The sequence below is a fragment of the Trichechus manatus genome, unplaced genomic scaffold (genome assembly GCF_000243295.1).
Source record: "Trichechus manatus latirostris isolate Lorelei unplaced genomic scaffold, TriManLat1.0 scaffold00007, whole genome shotgun sequence".
Taxonomy (NCBI): domain Eukaryota; kingdom Metazoa; phylum Chordata; class Mammalia; order Sirenia; family Trichechidae; genus Trichechus; species Trichechus manatus.
In genome coordinates, this window is record NW_004443943.1 from 4,595,581 (window position 1) to 4,614,301 (window position 18,721).

At 39.1% G+C, this 18,721-nt stretch overlaps 1 protein-coding gene across 1 annotated transcript in view; it reads left to right on the top strand.

Annotated features, from left to right (window-relative positions):
* ANK3 (ankyrin 3) overlaps positions 1 to 18,721 on the top strand; it is a 742,532-nt gene that overhangs the window by 619,232 nt on the left and 104,579 nt on the right. Inside the window, exon 24 of the mRNA XM_023739341.1 lies at positions 11,085 to 11,138. Coding sequence (XP_023595109.1) covers positions 11,085 to 11,138 — 54 coding nt within the window. The remainder of the gene's footprint in view (positions 1 to 11,084; positions 11,139 to 18,721) is intronic.

Here is an 18,721-nt window from a genome sequence, read left to right on the forward strand (position 1 = left end):
AATATACTTACCTCTGTTCTGTTCCCAAATGGATATTTCTATTTAGAATTTTTATAGTAGTATGCTTTATTGTCATATTTCAGTGCCTTCTCATGCAGTGTTCTCAGAGTCATTTCTTGTGTGCAGAAGATAAATTAAAAATGATGCTCTCATGTAGATGTTCACACACAGAAAACATGATATCAAAAAGTATGTTTCCCAAATGAAATTTTTTGAAGTATAATATGACGATCATAGACCTAAAATTCTGCTGGTCCTTTAACAAAATATCCCTAAAGAGCCACGTTGATGAGAGGTCACGTTTGAATGGACATATGACAGCCTTATATATGTGAATAGCTAGTGAAATAATTTCAAAAAAGGAAAAATTTTGAATCTCTTAATTTGAATGTAATTAATCCAGCTGTTTGATTGCAAATGATGATCATTTCTTTCAGATTTATCTCAGCTTGATAATTTGAAATAAAAAAAACAGATTTTAATTCTTGGCTTATCAATTTTTCTTTAAACCTTTTTGCTCTTGCTTTCTGGGTATAGCATGGGCTACTGGAGTCAAATGGCTTTTGATTTCATAATGTAGAATAATTTAATGTTGAAAGGGGTTGCTTAAACATCACTCAATCTGAACAACCAGCCAGTGCTAAAACACCTCTATAGACTCCTCTGTCCAGGAGTTGCTTTTCCCAAATGCTTCCATTGATGGAAATTACCTAGTTCCCAAGCTGCCTGTTCCATTTTGGAAAACTCTTGACTTAGAAAATTCTCCATTTTATTATGCCTTCTGTAGCTTTAACTCATTGATTTAGGCTCTGATACATTCAGCACCATTTAGAACAAAATCTGTTTCTTCTATGTAAAATCCTTTAGATATTTGAGAACACACTCAGTTCCCCTGAGCATCCTAGCCACTCTCTTATGCACATTTTAATTTGACTATATCCATCCATTGAAGTGGCCAGAATTGATCACAATATTCTAGATGTAGGTCAATCAAATTAGAGAATAGCAGGGTTATTGTTTTGTCCATGGAAGGTGGACAAAATCTATCACTGAAAACTTACGTATTTTTGAGGCTATTATGTATATTTAATTTGACTCATATTAATATTACTGTCAGCTAATACCCCTAAAGTTTGCTTATATGAGCTCTAGTAAGCCACATTTGCCTTATCATGTATTTGTGTCTCTTTGCCATATAAACTAGCATTTCTATATTACTTCAAATCCCCAAACAAATCATTTTGGAATTTTAATTATGAAAGAAACCCTACAACTTTAGTGATAATTTTTAACTTCTGACTCATTTGCCTGATATCTTGCCACAGTGTTGATTGTCACTTTAATTGGACTTGGTGCTAGACCTTGTCAGCATAAGAGATACAGGGGAATGATCGTTGTGGAAACCACTGAGTACTGCCCGTTTCGGTGAGCCTTGTGGGGCTGCGGCACATGTTTATTTCTGCAAAGCCAAAAGCGTGCTGTGAAATATTTATGTATAAGAGCTAGTAGGAGGTCATCACACTGGTATCCTAGGATATCAGCAGCTTTTAAAAGCAAGTAAAACAATAAGCAGTATATGCCTCCAGCCTTTCTCAAGAAGGGAAAGAAGAATGGGTTTGCAATACGGGGAACTATAATCTTAATCCTAAATTTTAAAAATAGAGTAAATATTAAGAGAATGTGTCAAGAGCAGTCTATCTTTTCCTTCTTGTTTCACTTTTTCTTTCTTTTTTTTTTGCTTTTTCTCTCTGCTCTCTTTCATCCATTATGAGAAATTAGTGTAGGCGAAGGAATGTTTCGATTGATTTTTCAGAAAAAATTAAGAAAAACAAGTCAAACAGTGTGATAAATTAATTAGGGAACAAGGGAGCCAAGATAAAGAGTAAGTAGAACAAAGAAAGCAAAGAGATAGGAGGAGATAAAGCAACCTTGTCTAAGGCAGGTTTTAAACCCACATATTATGCAGGTGGGGGCTAAACTGAGCTGCTCAGAGGACCAGAACTAACTTTAAAATATCATAATGTTCTACTATATTCTGTCCCAGGAAATGGACAGATTTGATTCTAATGCCAGTTGGATTTCTATGTTTTGAAATTCAGCTTTTAGACGCAAAGGAAGAGGAGAGGGAGGGAGGGAGGAAGGAAGGAAAGAAAACTGAGATTAAGGTTCAAATTCTGTTCTGGTTTGGGATTTCACAGTTGGCTTTAGTTCAACTCTAATCTGAAATTGTAAATTCATATGAAATGTATTTTATAAATTGAAGAAAAGGTATAAAATGTTATTTAACTTGTAGAATTCTACACGGTTGGATTATAGTAACCAATTTAAGGAACTCTAGATGGAACATAATGAGGATGAAATCAAGCCGTGAAAAGAAAAGAACCAAAAAGTCAGCTGTGGGCAAGATGGCTCTCTTGAACAGGTGGATGAAACTAAGCCTTGTTGGGAAGAATTGTCTCATTCTGAGCTTCTTGCCTATTTGATAGGGCTGCAAAATCTCATTCAGGATCAAATCCAGACACTAAATACTAGAAGAAAAAGTAAGAGGCTAAAATATGTACAGTAGAAATAATTATCAAGTGAGTGTGAGTTTGAGATACGCTACAGCAATAAATTAGAGTGACATGAGGGATAAGGAAAGTCACACTCAGCTCACCTTTCTGCCAAATTCAGTGCCTGGTGGAAGCCACAGCAAATTAAAATCCACAGATTTCAAAGAACTGAAAGGGTGGTTCAGAATCACGTAGCTTATCCCCTCCACATACAGATGAGGAAGCGGAGCCCGAATAAACGATGAGTGACATGCGCAGCTGGGTTAGTGGCAGAGTTGGACTAGAAGACAGATCTCATACTCTGTGGTTTTAGATCATCTCTTACATTGCTACTCTAACTTGATCTGTTTTCTTACGTGCAGAACCCAAGAATGTATTTTTTTTGAGCTTCCAAAATGTGGTTTAGGAAAAGGACAAATCATGCTCTTAGAAATTATCACAAGGTAATAAGAACTATTTTTCAAAGACCTTGATGAGACTACTATGAATTAAATTTTCTTCTGACCATCTTGGCAAAAGAAATCTGCAAACCAAGATGGAAATTCAAGTAAAATAAATATAAATATAACTTAGAATAGACTTTAAGAACTCAAAAGTGGTTTTAGCAGGCTTATCATAGTATTCTTAGGAGAGAATAAACAGTAAAATCTAAGTGAAGAATTTGACTGGGCACAATCTGAAACTCAAAAAAGTTAAGAGGAATTAACTTAGAGAAACTTGAAACTGGATATCAAGAAAACTACCAGGAAAATACTCTGTCAGAGCCTCTTCCTTCCAAGTGCCTAGGACTATCCTGCTATCCGAATCACCCAGGAAACATATCTAATAAATTGATTGGAATACGGTATCATTAGCTCAGTAGATCTGGAAGGAGGCCTTGGAGACTAGCTTGTCCTTGGGTTGTTCACCAGGGTGGTGGTAGTTGTCACTGCAGTTCTTAGTAGCAGCAGAAATTGTTTTTCACTTGAAATTTCATCCATTTTATAGATACTTCTTGAATCCTACCATCTAGCCTTTTGCCTCATATTTCTCTGCTTACGATTGGCCTTTCAGATAAGCTGTGGACATTGCATAATTACATTGCATTACACTGAATTACACGGCATTCAGAGCAACTTTCAACGATAAATGCATGGTGATAACTTTGAACTACTGGAAGCAGAGACTGAATTGTGATCTCTGTGGTATCCGCAGAACCTAGTACAGTGCCTGGCATATAGCAGATCCTCAGTACATATTTGTTTGGTTGCACTGAAGTGGAGGTATGGAGGGTAGACACAAGGGAAAGAGAGTTTTAGAGGTTTCAGAAAACAGGCAAGATGGAGAAAATTTGCCTACCATGTTCCTTTTTTCCTTCCATTAAACCCCTTTCCATTGAGACAGTTCTAGGCTAAGTACTGAGTTAATAGCTTGTTAATAATGACTCTCCCAAGATGTATCTGCATCTCAAAGGATAGTAAATTTAAAATAATTTCCAGTTAAAGAAAAATATTTGTGGACTGGGATGGGGCCTTTATTTAAAACCAAAATCCATCCTATCTTTGGAATTAGAATTGTTCGGTGATCTGCATCCACACTCTCCACTTATCCAGCTATCTCCTTGACATTTTCATTTACCTTTTCACAGAGATCTGGACTCATCATGCCCTAAACATATCCCTCCAAAACAGTGTCTTCCTACCCTGCTCCATCTCAGTATGTGGTTCTATCACCAAGCCAAAACCTACAAATTATATGTAAGCTCCCCTTTTTAACCACTCGTTTCCAGTCCATCAGCAGGTCATATCGCTTCTACTTACAAAATATGTCTCACAACCCTCTCCATCTACACTGCCATCACCCTGATCCAATCCACCAACATCCCTCACCTGAATACTGTAAGAGCCTCCTTACTAGCCTCCATTTCTACTCTTCCCTCATAGAGCTAGTTTTCTGCACAGCACCCATAGCAGTCTTTTAAAAATATAAATGTTAATACAGTCATGAATGAATGCATCTAACTGGCTTTCCACCATGTTTCTTTCTCTGTCTTCCTACAGGACTCCATATAAACACACTCTCAACATTATAAACATGGTAGTTACCATTTATCGAACCCCTTCTATGAGCTAGGCATTGAGCTATACGCACATTTCATGCATGATCTCATTTAACCCTTGCAGTGATCCTCCAGGTTAGATTCCATTATTATTCTCACTTAATAGATATGGATAATAAGTTTCAGCGATGTTAAGAACCTTGATCAAGATCCCACAACAAGTCACTGCTGTTGTGGATATTCAGATCCATGTACTTAACCTCTACTGTGACTTAGAAGTTGTTTGGTTATTTAGACTAGAGCCCCATAACTCTTGGGTTTTGACGGCTTAAAGGAGTGTATAGTGTAGCTCAGAATTTGCCGTATGTTAATATCTCAGGAAATGTAAGTTACTTGGTATCTTTTCCGGCTACCTTAGTTAATTCTCTCAAAGTACTCGAGAGTATTGTTAATGATATTATTAGTCCTAATTTACATTTAGCCCTAATTAACAGCGATGAGGATAAGATCTGAGAACAGGCCCAGAGTGTCCATACCTTTTTTATCCACATCTTTTAGATATAGATTAGAAAGGTAAACAGAACCAACAGGCATTATTGGGTATGAGAGAAGGTGGAGGCCAAATCCTTACCCACCAAGTATACATGGTCCTTAACCTGGGAACACTGCACATGTTATTGTATCACACACAAGATCCTAATATACTTAGATAATAAAGAGCCAAGAATAATGAGGTCTGGATTTGGGGTTGAGGCTGGGCAAATAGCTAATTCTGAATGACAAAAAAAAAAAAAGAAAGAAAGAAAGAAACCAGTTGGCAGGGCTCTGCAGTCTTGAATTTAGATAACCTAATTCTCTGTAAGTAAAAACCAAAATTTCTGTGCCTGATTCAACAGAGCAGTTGGCAGTTAGTAATACATTTATTGCCTAGACTTCTTTACAAGTGGCATAGATTTTAGATAAGGAAAACAGTGCAAGTAGCTATTTACTGCTTTGGAATTGTAGTTTGTCTTTATACTCCTATGCTCCATTGACCAGGTCAAATACAGCGTAATGTCTAATCTTGGATGACTGAGGGGAATTTCATGGATTAGGTTAAAGACTATCCACAACAATATGAAAATACTATGGTGGCTGCCCCAATATTGTATTTCTTTTTTTCTTTTTCTTTTTTTAACCTCTTCACAGGAAAGACACTGAATTCTTTTTGCCTTTCTGGGATGGGTTTGTTTATTAACCCAACCAAGATCACAGGGGACATTTTTCATTACTACATCTGGAGAAGGTCCAAGCCTGAGTCATGCGTGCTTACTTTAGAAACTGTATCTAGCCTGGATTAAGGAGTGGTAAACTGCTATACAGTTTTTAAAAAGAAGCACATCTAGCCACAAAGAACAGAGTAATGTTGAAGAGTAAAGAATCAAATTCATTTTGTACTGTTAAAAAAAAATTAGTCTGAGCAGAAAGAGTCCTTTGTTCTGTGGGATAATAGTAATTTATTGTTGCTGAAGAGCTGTACAAACTCTACCATCAAGCTAGAGTATTTGTTGCCTGCTAACAAAGCCAAGATCTGTGAACGCTGGTGGCACAAAGGATTAAGCGTTCGGCTGCTAACCGGAAGATTGGCGGTTGGAGTCTACGCAGTGGCTCCATGGGAGAAAAGGCCTGGCTATCTGCTTCCATAAAGATTACAGCCAAGAAAAACCTATGGGGCAGTTCTGCTCTATCACATGGAGTCGCTGTGAGTTGAAAATAAGTCAGTGGCACCTAGGAAAGAACACAGATGTCCTCTCCACAAAGAAAAAAAAAAGTTGCAGTCAAGTTGATTCTGACTCATAGCGACCCTATAGGACGGAGTAGAACTGCCCCCATAGGGTTTCCGGGGAGCATCTGGTGGATTCAAACTGCCAACCTTTTGGTTAACAGCCCAACTCTTAACCACTGCGCCACTGAGGCTCCTAAAAGGTACTTGAATCCCTTAAAATAGTAACATCTTCTTTTGTCTTCGAAAACCAGTCCAGTTGCCCTTGAGTTGACTCCAACTCATGGCAACGTTATCTGTGTCAGAGTAGAACTGTGCTCCATACGGTTTTCAATAGCTGATTTTTCAGAGGTAGATTGACAGGCCTTTCTTCTGCGGTATCTCTGGGTGGACTTGAACCTCCAACCTTTTGGTGAGCATCCAAGTGCATTAGCTATTTGCACCACTCTTAGCTCACGTAACCATTTTCTCAACTTACCCCATAGTTCTCACATTTAGAGAGGAAAGCAAGAAAGTATTATATTCCAGGAGTTGCTTCTTAAGACAAAAGAGGCTTTTTTGTCTCCTGGAAAATAAAGGTTAAAATAAAGGACCCATCATCTTCTTGACTGGGGCCAGGTGGAGAATGACAGGGAGAGAGCTCACTCCATTCTTTACCTCAGGGCGTCGTTGGACAGTCAGCTTCTTTCTGAGCCATCAAGCTAAATGTCTCACTGTCCCCCTCCCTCCCACCCTGGTAACCACTAATTACTTAGGGTTTCTGTATGGGTCCGACATAGAAGTGTCTGCACTATCCACGTGAACCTCCTGAAGCAGATGGCACAATTCCCTCATTTGCACACCACCTCCTTCCATCAGTCTCTCAGAATATTCTCAGCAGGAAACCTTGCTTAACGCAAACTCTCACTCCAAACTTCAAAATGAGAGGATAAATACAGATGTGGAATCTAACTGACTGTCCCAGAACTACTGTGTAACTCTACAATAGAATTAAACTTTTAAAGTTTCCAAAGGTTGGAGTGGATGGGAGTCCTAATACTTTCTCTTCCTTCCTAGTCCTGCTTCCTTGCTTTTTTGAGAATGAAACTATCAGGGGATCAAGGGAAAAGTCATGTGAGCAAATAAAGTCATTTGGATCCTCCGTGCTGAAAATTTGTTGTCTAAATGGTGGGTGAGACATACATCTTAATTTTTTTTAATTATAGCAATATACATACAACAAAACAAAATATTTCATCAATTTATATATGTATATTTCAGTAAAATTGATTACATTTTTCAGATTGTGTAACCATTCTTTTTCCAAATTATCCCACCATAATTAACATTCACGCAATTCATTCTAAGCAAAAAACCCCACTTTCCCCCTCCCTCCTGTTCCTGGTAACTACTAAGTACTTATAGTTTCTATATAATTGCATATTTCATATAAGTGATGTCAGACAGTATTTGTCCTTTTGTGTCCAGCTTATTTCGAGCAGTATAATAGCCTCTAAGTTCATCCATCTTGTGACACGTATCAGGACTTCATTCTCCTTTATGGCTGAGTAATTGTTCCATTGTATGTATACCGCATTTCATTTTTCCATTCATCAGTTGATGGACGTTTCGGTTGTTTCCACTTTTTAGCTACTGTGAATAGCGTTGCAGTGAACATGGATGTACGTATGTCTGTTCATGTTGCTGCTTTCAGGTCTTTTGAGTATATGCTAACAGTAGAATTGCTGGGTCGTATGATAGTCTATGTTCAACTTTTTGAGGAACCGCCAAACTGTTTTCCACAATGGTTGTACCAACTTCCAACCCCAAAATCAACATTGCCGAGGGGTCAATTCCAAGTCATAGCAACCCTATAGGACGGAGTAGAACTTCCCTATAGAGTTTCGAAGGCTGTAGTCTCCACGGAAGCACACTGCCACATCTTTCTCCCGTGGAGTGGCTGGTGGGTTTGAACGGCCAATCTCAATTAGCAGCTGAGCGCATTAACTGCTGTGGCACCATAAGGGCTCCTTTTGTACCAACTTACAGACACCAATTTTTTATTAAGGTTTTTGAATTCATGAAAAATATTTTCTTTTCAGAGTCATCTATATTTATATCCTTTATTTGAACCTTTAGAAAAATAAAATATGCTGTTTTATTTCTCTCATTTCTAAAAGGGACTAATAATACCACATGGAGTTACTATGAATATTAAGAGAAATAGCATATATCAAGCATTTAGAACAGTGACCAGCATATAGTAGGTGCTTAATAAACGCTAGCTCTTTTTTTTTTTTTTGTGTCAGATTTATGTGACTATATGCTTCCTACTATAGAACTAGAATTCAGGCAGGAGAGCTTGGAGATTTTGGGTCGTCTATTTAAATATATATATATATATATATATATATATGGGTCAACAGAGTGTGTTTCCACCCACTGATGGCTATATGTTGCTTGTCAATGGAATGGCAATTGTTATTCTATAATCCAATTTCAAGGTCCTAAAAATAAGCCCAACTGTCCCATGTCTTACAACTTGGTTGCCTATCCCATTAGTAAACCCGGCTGTTTGCTGTTCTCAAAGCACTTCCTCTTCTTTCCCACTCATGCTGTGCCCTCTGGCTGGATGGACAGCTTCCCACTTCCACTCCTCTTAATTCACACCTTCCATTCAACCTCTACCAAACCTATTCAGTCGGGTGTGATGCCCTTTCTCTTGAGTTCTTGTAACAGTTTATCTGTAATTTCTCTTGTGCATCTTTTGCCACTGTGGAATAGTGGTTGGTTAAGAGCTTAGGTTATAATCCCAATTCTACTACTGACTAGCTATGTGAGTTTAGATAAATGACTTAACCTCTCTGAATCTGTTTCTTCATCTATAAAATGGAGATAATAGTACCCGCTTCATAGGGTTGAGGATTGAATGAGAAACACGTATAAAGTGCTCAGTTAGCACAGTACCTAATACATAGTAAGTACTTAATAAATCGTAGCTAGCAGGAATACAGTAGCAGTATTTGTATGATTGTGTGTATCCTGGTCTTAATTTTTTTACTGGAGAGTAAATGCCTCAAAGGCAATACTTGACTCCTCATAACATATGTCCTAATCTGGTGCTCTACGCTATTGCTACTCAAAGTGTGGTCTGCAGACCAGAAACATCACAGACACCTGGAAGCTTGTTAGAAATGAAGAACCTCAGGCCCCACCCCTGACTTCCAGAATCAGCATCTGCATTTAACAAGGTACCCAGGTGATACATGTACACATTGAAATTTGAGAAGCACTGCACTCAGTAAGGATCCCTGGTGGTGCATTGGTTAAGAGCCTGGCTGCTAACCAAAAGGTTGACAGTTAGTTTGAATCCACCAGCCACTCCTTGGAAATCCATGGGACAGTTCTACTCTGTCCTATAGGGTCACTATGAGTTGGAACCAACTGGACAGCAACAGGTTTGGTTTTTTGGGCACTCGATAAATTGAATTCAGTTGCTGAAGCTGATATTTTAATTATGTATTTCTTTATTTTCCACCTGGAAAATATATACTAAATTCTGTCGAATTTCCTGTCCTTGGATAAATGTTATTTATTTGTAAAATCCTTTAGACCAGTGGTTCTCAACAGATGGTCCCTTGACTAGCAGCATCAGCATCACTTGGGAACCTGTTAGAAATGCAGATTTTCAGGCTTCATCCCAGTCCTTCTAAATCAGGAATCAGAAACTCTGGGGGTAGAACCTTTCAATCTTCCAGGTGATTCTGATGTACACTGCCGTTTGAGAACCACTGTTTTCAAACTCTAAGAGGCATCCTGGCATACACTGGGCAGCTACCAGACATACCACATTAATAATATGCATCTCTTTCTTCTTATCTTGTCATTTATTTCTTCGGTTCCAGTCTCTTAAGTAAGGTTGAACACTGGAAAGCATTGAGCTTCCTCTCCATGTTTACCAGATACCACTGGAAAAAGCACATACACATTTTAACACCTAGCTGGAAGGCCTGTATATGTCACCATACTGTTTCTGGTGGATGGAACCTACAGCCTGTGCAATGTGTCCGTTGTTGTTGTTAGGTGCCATCGAGTTGGTTCTGAGTCATAGTGACCCCATGCACAACAGAACGAAACACTTCCCGGTCTTGTGCCATGCCCACAATTGTTATGCCTGAGCCCTTTGTTACAGCCATTGTGTCAGTCCATCTCGTTGAGGATCTTCCTCTTTTTCACTCACTCTGTGCTTTACCAAGCGTGATGTCCTTTTCCAGGGACTGATCCCTCCTGATAACATGTCCAAAATATGTGAGACGTAGTCTTGCCATCCTTGCTTCTAAGGAGCATTATGTTGTACTGCTTGCAAGACAGATTTGTTCATTCTTTTGGCAGCCATAGTATATTCAATATTCTTCGCCAACAGCACAATTCAAAGGCATCAGTTTTTCTTCCGTCTTCCTTATTCATTGTCAAGCTTTCACATGCGTATGAGGTGATTGAAAATACCATGGCTTAAGTCAGGTGTACCTTAGTGTTCAAGGTGACATCTTTGCTTTTTAACACTTTAAAAAAGTTTTTTTGCAGCAGATTTTCCCAGTGCAATGCGTTGTTTGATTTCTTGACTGCTGCTTCCATAGGTGTTGATTGTGGATCCGAGTAAAATGAAATCCTTGACAACTTCAGTCTTTTCTCCATGTATCTGTAGCCTCTGCATTTTGTTTTATTTTGTTAATTTTATTCATTTTTTGAATAGGTGATAGATGCACATGGTACAGAATTCCCAAGGTACAAGAGTTTACGGTAAAAAGTAAGTCTCCCTTCTTCTCCTTGCTCCAGTAATATAGTTCTCTTCTCCGAAGTCAATCGCTGACCTTATATTCGTTCTACACACTTATTGAGCACTTACTATGTGGCAGACACTGTTTGGGCACTGGGAATAAAGCAGTGAACAAAACAGACAAAAACACCTGCCCCTCATGGAGCTGACATTTTGGTTTCCAATTTCTTATAGTATGTGTTCAATGGTATTCTAATTTTTCTACAGCCAGTGCACTGTAGTAGTTAACAGTAGGGCTCTGTAGTCAAATCCAGTGATTTTGAATTCATTCTTACCCACATCCTACATGATCTTAGGTTATTTACCACTGTGAACTGGGTTTTCTTTGTCTTAAGATGGAAACAACAACCCTCTCTTAGAAGGTTGTGAGAAGTAAATGAGACAATATATATAAAGCACCAAATACAGTAAATGCTCAATAAAAGTGTTGATTATAATGGTGTGATCTCATTCTGCTATTCTACAATGTAGACTAGATGTGATTAAAGACTTTTTCCAATAGTCTTTCACTGCTATATCATGATCATGAAAGGTCTTGTTTTTCTTTTTTTTCCAGAACAAGCAATAGTAAATTACTTAAGACCTTTAACTTCTGATCATTAACTGCTAGTCTGCAAGACTCTGCTGCGTCTATTGAGAAATTGACTCTTAATGAATCACTTGAGTATAGAGACTGTCTTCCTCTTCTTTCTAATCTGGCCTTTTTTTAATCCCCTGTAATTTGGGATTTTGTACTATTAATTTGCAGGTATTTTGTGCTATTAATTTCAACGTTACAGTGTTTCAAAATACATAACTTGGAGAGAATCTACGTGTCACCACAGAGGAGTTAAGCACTTCTGAGTAAAGCTTCTCAGAGTATAATTTGGTATTATGGAACTTTCTCTAAGATTCAAGTGTCCAGCCAGATGGGAAAACAACTTTCAATCCCTGGAAAACCAACAAAAGCACTCCTTGATGTCTTATTTACCTAGTGCTGTCATAACAAAAAGTACCACACGTAGATGGCTTTAAAGAACAGTAATGTATTTTTGCACAGTTGTGGAGGCTAAAAGCAGGGCTTTGAACCGGTTCATTCTGGTTTGAACCCCTGCTGAGAATTTGCATTTCCACCCCAGATACATCGTTTAATAAGATACCCAGGTGATTCTTACGTCAGAATCTACATTTTAACAAGATTCCCACGTGATTCTTATATCTCCATTTTAACAGGAGCACCTGGAAATCTTGTTAAACTATAGATTCTGATTCAGTATATCTGGGGTGGGAAATGCAAATTCTCAGCAGGGGTCAAACCAGAAGGAACCAGTTTGAAACCCTGGGTAAAAGTCCAAATGAGGGTCTCAGCCATGTAGATTCTTCTGTGGGCCTGTCTCTCCCCTAGTTTCTGGGGTCTGATGGTAGTCCTTGGTGTTCCTTTGCTTGTTGACTGGTCCTCATGTGGCTGTTGTCTTCCCCCTGTGTGAGTGTCCCTGTCTATTCTTCTCTTTTATAATACACGACTCAGAAGTGATCAGGCTTAGAACCCACCCTACTCTGGTATGACCTCATTAACACAACAAAAGAAAATCCCTACATCCAAATGAAGTCATATTTATAAGTGCAAGGGTTAAGACTTTCACATATATTGTTGGGAGACACAGTTCAACCCGTAACGTTTGGTGATGGTCTCAAGGCAGAAACGAGTAAAAGAAAATTACATGCCAAAAAAAAAAAAAAGAAGAAGAAACAGAAATGATGTCCTAGGACAAGAAAACACTTTTATACTTTTAAAGATTTGGCCAAGAACTTTTTTCTTTATTTGATATAAAAAGGATGATTGGTGGGCGTAATGAAAGACAGCAAGGAAGTTGGGTCAGGTATATTCCACTATGTACTGACATTCTCCTTTGTTCCTGATTGTATTTTGTATTGTTTTCATGGAGGACAGAATTTGTGGATCTTTGAATGTTTGTCATGTAGGAAATCTCTTAACCTAGTCATGACATAGAGAGGAGTAGGAAGTAGGATGGAGCCCTGGAAGTGCAGTGGTTAGGCACTTAGCTGGGCGTTTTGAACCCACCAGCTGGCGATTGACCGGGCAATCTGCTCATGTAAAAATTACAGCCTAGGAAACTATGGGGCAGCTCTGCTGTGTCATATAGGGTCACTATGAGTTAGAAATCAACTCATCGGCATACAACAACAACAACAGTAAGTAGGTATAGTTGGGAAATTGAAGTTAAATGCCTGTGTACAGATTTTATTATTGGTTAATAGTGGGATCAAGGTATATATTGAATTTTTGGTTTGTTTTAACATTTTCTAGCCTCTGGTACTTTGTTGGCAGAAATGGATTGATGATAAGAAAATCAGTGCTCATAAAGTATAAAGTCAATACTAAATAGATTAGGTCTTCATAAGTGGCATTTGCCATGGTACTTCTCCTAGACTTTGTCTACACTAATCACATAACATGCTACTGGGCTAACTCTAACTTATTAACGATGCATTAGGCAGCCAGTTTCTGACCTCCCTGGCTCACCTTTGGACCTTGTCATTTGTCATTACTCTCTGTTTCAGTTATCTAATATAATGTAAAAACCTACCTCTAAATTCAGTGGTTTGATTTATTATCTCCCATGGTTCTCTGGGTGAAATGGGCTCAGCTGGCCTCTTGGGGTCTTTCATGTGATTGCAGTCAGATGGCAGCTGAGGTTGGACTCATCTGAAGGCTCAACATAACTAGATGTCCAAGATGGCTTCTTCATTCAAATGTCAGGCACCTCAGCCGGGATGGCTGGCACAGCTGAGGGCTGACTGGGTCATCTCTCTCTCTCTCACCACACAGTCTCCTCACACAATTACCTTGGGCTTCATTAGAGCCTGGTGGTCTCAACTGTAGTCAGATTTCTTATAGGGGAAATTGATTTCTTATAGGGGGAATTGCTTCTCCCAGAGCTAATGCTCAAAGAAATTGAGACAGAAACTGCAAGGCTTCTTTGGACGCAACCTCAGAAGTCATACAAAATTTCTTCCCCTGTATTCTATTGTCCAGATACAAGGGCAGGCACTACAAAAGGGCATGAATACCAGGAGACATGGTTCCTTAGGGTCAAAGGGGAGGGACATCTTTGAAGAGTACGTATCACACCTTCTTTGCCAGAAAGTAGTCAAATTTATCTATAACACAGCTGTAACACCACTACATCAAACACTTCTAGGAGACATAAACGCACACAAGTACTTTTTACTAAGTGAAGAGAGGTGCTCTTGGTAATGTATACTTTTCAACTAAATATATATGATATTGTATGAGTGTTGTTCATTAATAGAATTTCTTTGGTTGGGTTACACACACTCATACCATTGGTCAAAAGCTGTCATTAATCAAAATAAGTTTGGAATTGCCTTCAGAGGTAGTTAGCAAGTTATTCTGTACAATTCAACAAGTTATTCAGTACAATTCACCTAATCTCCTTTCTATTCTTTGGTACAGTAAGTAGTATGCTGTACTATACAATAGTTGGAGAATGCTTTGTTTCTCAAAGTAAGAATGAATTAGTTTTGTTGTTGTACATTCATTTGTTCAGTCAACAAATGTTTGTTCAGTACCTCTGATGAGCCAGGCCCTGGTTAGGCAGTGGAGGACAGGGACAGTTTGCTGTCGTGGTTGAGAGCAAGCCATATTACAGAATAATAGTGACAGTTCTGATCTTACTTGAACACCTCCAAGAAGTCTTAAGTTAGAGGCAGAGTTATTAGCCCAGTTTTGTAAAGATTCAAAGTGTGACTCAGAGCAGTTAAATGGTATTCCAAAGGTCACCAATCCAGTGAATGATAGAGCTTGGATTTGAACCCAGAGTACCTAATATTCAAAACTGCATTTTAATAGTACCATTGCCTTTGTTTCTAAATTCTATGCCTTTTAAGAAATGTTTTCACTGTTCTAAAACGGTAAATGCATAGTAAGTTAATGTATTAAGGCTATTTTATTTTAATGATTTAAATAGTATTGACAGCTCCCCCACCCACCCCTATCCCACACCCCACTTCCTTTGGTCTCACAGTGATCTTTCTGAAGTCTAAGAAGAATGGGTAAGGAAGAATGGAAACTTACTTTCATTGAAAATTTACTGTACACCAGTCATCAAGCTTAACATTGGAAAATAGCGCAGTGTGTGGTATGTAAATTAAAAAAAAAAAAATACCTTCTTCAGTAAAAACAATCATTAATTCCAAAAATATTTATGGGACATTACTAATATGCCAGACCCAGGAAAAATTTGGTACCTGATCTAGAGGATCTCACCGTCCAGAGGGAGAGAGACTAAGCAGATGTTTTTATTGGCGGTTCACGTTGGTAAGGGAAGCCCAAATGAGGAACACCTAACAATATGGTGAGTGGAGAATGGGAGGAGTTCTAGAAAGAGTTAAAGATTGGAGAAATTACTCAGGTGAAGAAGTGGGGAAAAGTTTCCATCAAGAAAGTACTCCCTATGTAAAGGTTCAAAGTCTAAGAGCTTAAGAAATTCTGTTGTTGTTGGGTGCCATCAAGCCAATTCTGACGCATAGTGACCCTACAGGACAGAGTACAACTGCCCCACAGGTTTTCGTAGGCTGTAATCTTTACGGGAGCAGATGGTCAGGTCTTTTCTCCCTTGGAGCCGCTGGTGGGTTCAAACCACCCACCTTTTGACTACCAATCGAGTGCTTTAACCATCGTGCCACCAGGGCTCCTTTAAGGAATTCTAGGGACTGAAATAATTCTGTATAACAGGAGGGCAGAGTGGGTGTGAAGGCAGAGCAAGAGTTGAGGCTGGCCTAGAAGGCAAGAGGAAGGAATATTTTACTGCACACCTTGTTAAGGACAGTCATTGAATAATGCTTTGCTGAGTAGCTTGGATTTTAAGTACAGATGTGAAAACAGATGAACTCTCAGGCATTTTCTACTCTTTAACCATGACTTCCCCTTCCATTCTTTACAGAGTTGGAAATCATTCTTTGACTTGGGAATGTTTAGTCAACATGTACCGGGCATTGTAAATGACTTCCCTTCTATGCCTGTATTTACAATGTTGATTACCACCAGACTAATCAGATTAAAGCACCAGGTGTCATATCATCTTAATATTAGATGAGTCTCATGTAATTATTCATTCATCCAGGAAAAATAAATTTGTTCACCACTTCATTTGCTCCACTTCTTCAGGTTCAAACTTCTGTATGTTTAGGTAACATTCCAAGGGGGTAGATGCACCATTATGCAGAAGTGTGCTGCAGACCTCTTAATTCAGCAGGACAGTTTCCAAATCCTTTACTTACTCTCTAGTCTCATTCTCCAGCTATTCTGAGAAAAAGCAATTGAAATTGCCTCTCCAGCGTACTCAAATGGAGGATGCAGAAATCTTGCTAGTTTTTTCCTCCATTGCCGGCAAAAACAGGGTGGAGCAGCCTAGATGCTCAGGAGGCCATGAGTCCCTGAGAGAAGGAAACAGTGTAACAGCAAAGTGACAGAAGCACCTCCTCAGTGCTGCCTCCTACCCATTGCAACACAGACCTCTCTAGCCAACTCCAGCCCTCCCTCTGTTTGGCTCCCCAGTTAGCACTCAAGGAAGAACTAGCTGGTTCCTTGGAGTGGATTACAACAGTTGAAATAATTTATGCCAGAAATAAAACAACGCTCAATTGCTTTTTCCAGCTTGTGATAACTTCTGCTCCTTTGTTCAAACTCTTGATGAAAAGCAGCGGTGATTAGTGCATTCTAAAGCGCATCTTTGAGAGTTATGGGAATCGCTACTGCTTCCTTAGTGCTACGGTTTCACAACCTCAGCTCAAGGGCAGGCCCCTCCCTCTCTTCTTTTTCTCCTCCTTCCACCTGACAGGGACCATAAATAACTGAGCCTCCTGGTGTTCCCTGCTGAGAACAAAGTTGAAAGTTTGCTTGGCGCTCTCTGCTACTCCCCGCCTGGGCCACTTCTTTATTTTCTTCTTCCAATATTTTTCCTCTACCTCGTCTGGCCGTTTTCTTCATTCATATTTTAGAAGAGTCGCTTCCTAATTAAATGCAGCACCTCGCGCGCTCGCTCTCTCGAGATTTAAGGCTGTCTCAGTTACCGGTTAGGCACCGAGTGCTGGTATCAAATTACCGAAAGTCTACACCAGAGCAGTCCTCATATTTACATACAAATAACTCGAGGGCTTACATTTATGTACCATTCGGTCCTGCTAGAGGCTTGCCAGAGGAGTTTTTGATCCAATCAGAAGGAGCTTTAAAAGGATGTCTGTGGAGTGATCAAGAAGGATCTTAATCTCAATTAAGTGTTGCCAGAGTCTGTCCCCCCTCCCTCCTTTTTTCTTTTCTTTTCGTCTGAAATTTTGAAAAATCTTCAAACTCTGATGAGTGGGAAAAGATGCGTAATTCCTCAATTGCCTACGAGGAGATCAAGATGCTGAGAACTCGGCCGTGGTGGTGAGAAAAGTGGATACAGCCCCGGGAATTGGTTTGCTTGGGCTGGTTTGGAGATTGGTTTTAAATCACTGCGTAAGGAATTCCTGGAAACATCAGGAAAACATTTGATCAGCCCAGCCTGGTGGAAATGGCTTTACCACAGAGTAAGAGCTTTCTTTAAATCGTTCTTGGTTTGTGCTGTGTTTGTTTCAGATGTAGTGAATGTGCAAATAGCACAGCTGTAAATCATTACTTAAAATAAACTCTTGGTACTGGGTGGCAGTCAAAAGTTGATCTGTTTAGTTTTTACATTTGCAAAAACAGTAGTTGACAGTGTATTTTTAGACTTGATTGGTAGTTTAAAAGCTGAGCTCTTGTAGTTTTCTGAGTTTAAATGAATGAAAATAGTAAATGGTGCTGAATGAAGGAATTGGAAAATATAGCTGGAGCCCATGGATCACTTACCTTTGAGAAAAACACAACATACACGCTTTTGAAATCTCTCTTGGGCAGCCAGACTTACGTCCAGAAAGAGAGGGAGAGTCATAAAAAGGAGTTGTTTGCCTGTGCACGGGAAGGAACTTTTTCCACAGCCTGGGCTACGTTTTGAGAAGGATGGGAAACGTCCAGAGGGCAAAAGACAATTGAAAAACCTGCTCTGTCACTCTTGGAATGTGGTTTTTCCCTATGAGGTCACGTTATGCATTTGTAGCTAGTAAAAGTAATTTATGACATTAACTCTTTGTATTGATAGTTAAAGGGCAATTTATGTTGCCCTGCTTTTAAACTGCGGAAGCGCCAGTTTTATCCTGTGGAAGGCAAAATTGCTTTCCAGGGGGATGTTAAGCCCTGGGACCACTGAGCAAACTTTTTAATTTTATAAGGTTAGAAACAGTTCAAAATGAGTGTGTTGTAAGATCCCCAAATTGAGCAGTTACAGTTCAGATAAATTAATTTGCTACTTTATTATGTAAGCTCCAAACTAAATCCTGTGTGTGAAGAAACCATTAAAAAAAAGAAAAGTCTGTTCCCCTCCCACGTGTAATTTCCAACACGGTAAGAAAGAGATAGCTCTTATTTTGCTATCAATGTCCATTCAAACAGTGTGCCCCCATCGTGGTCA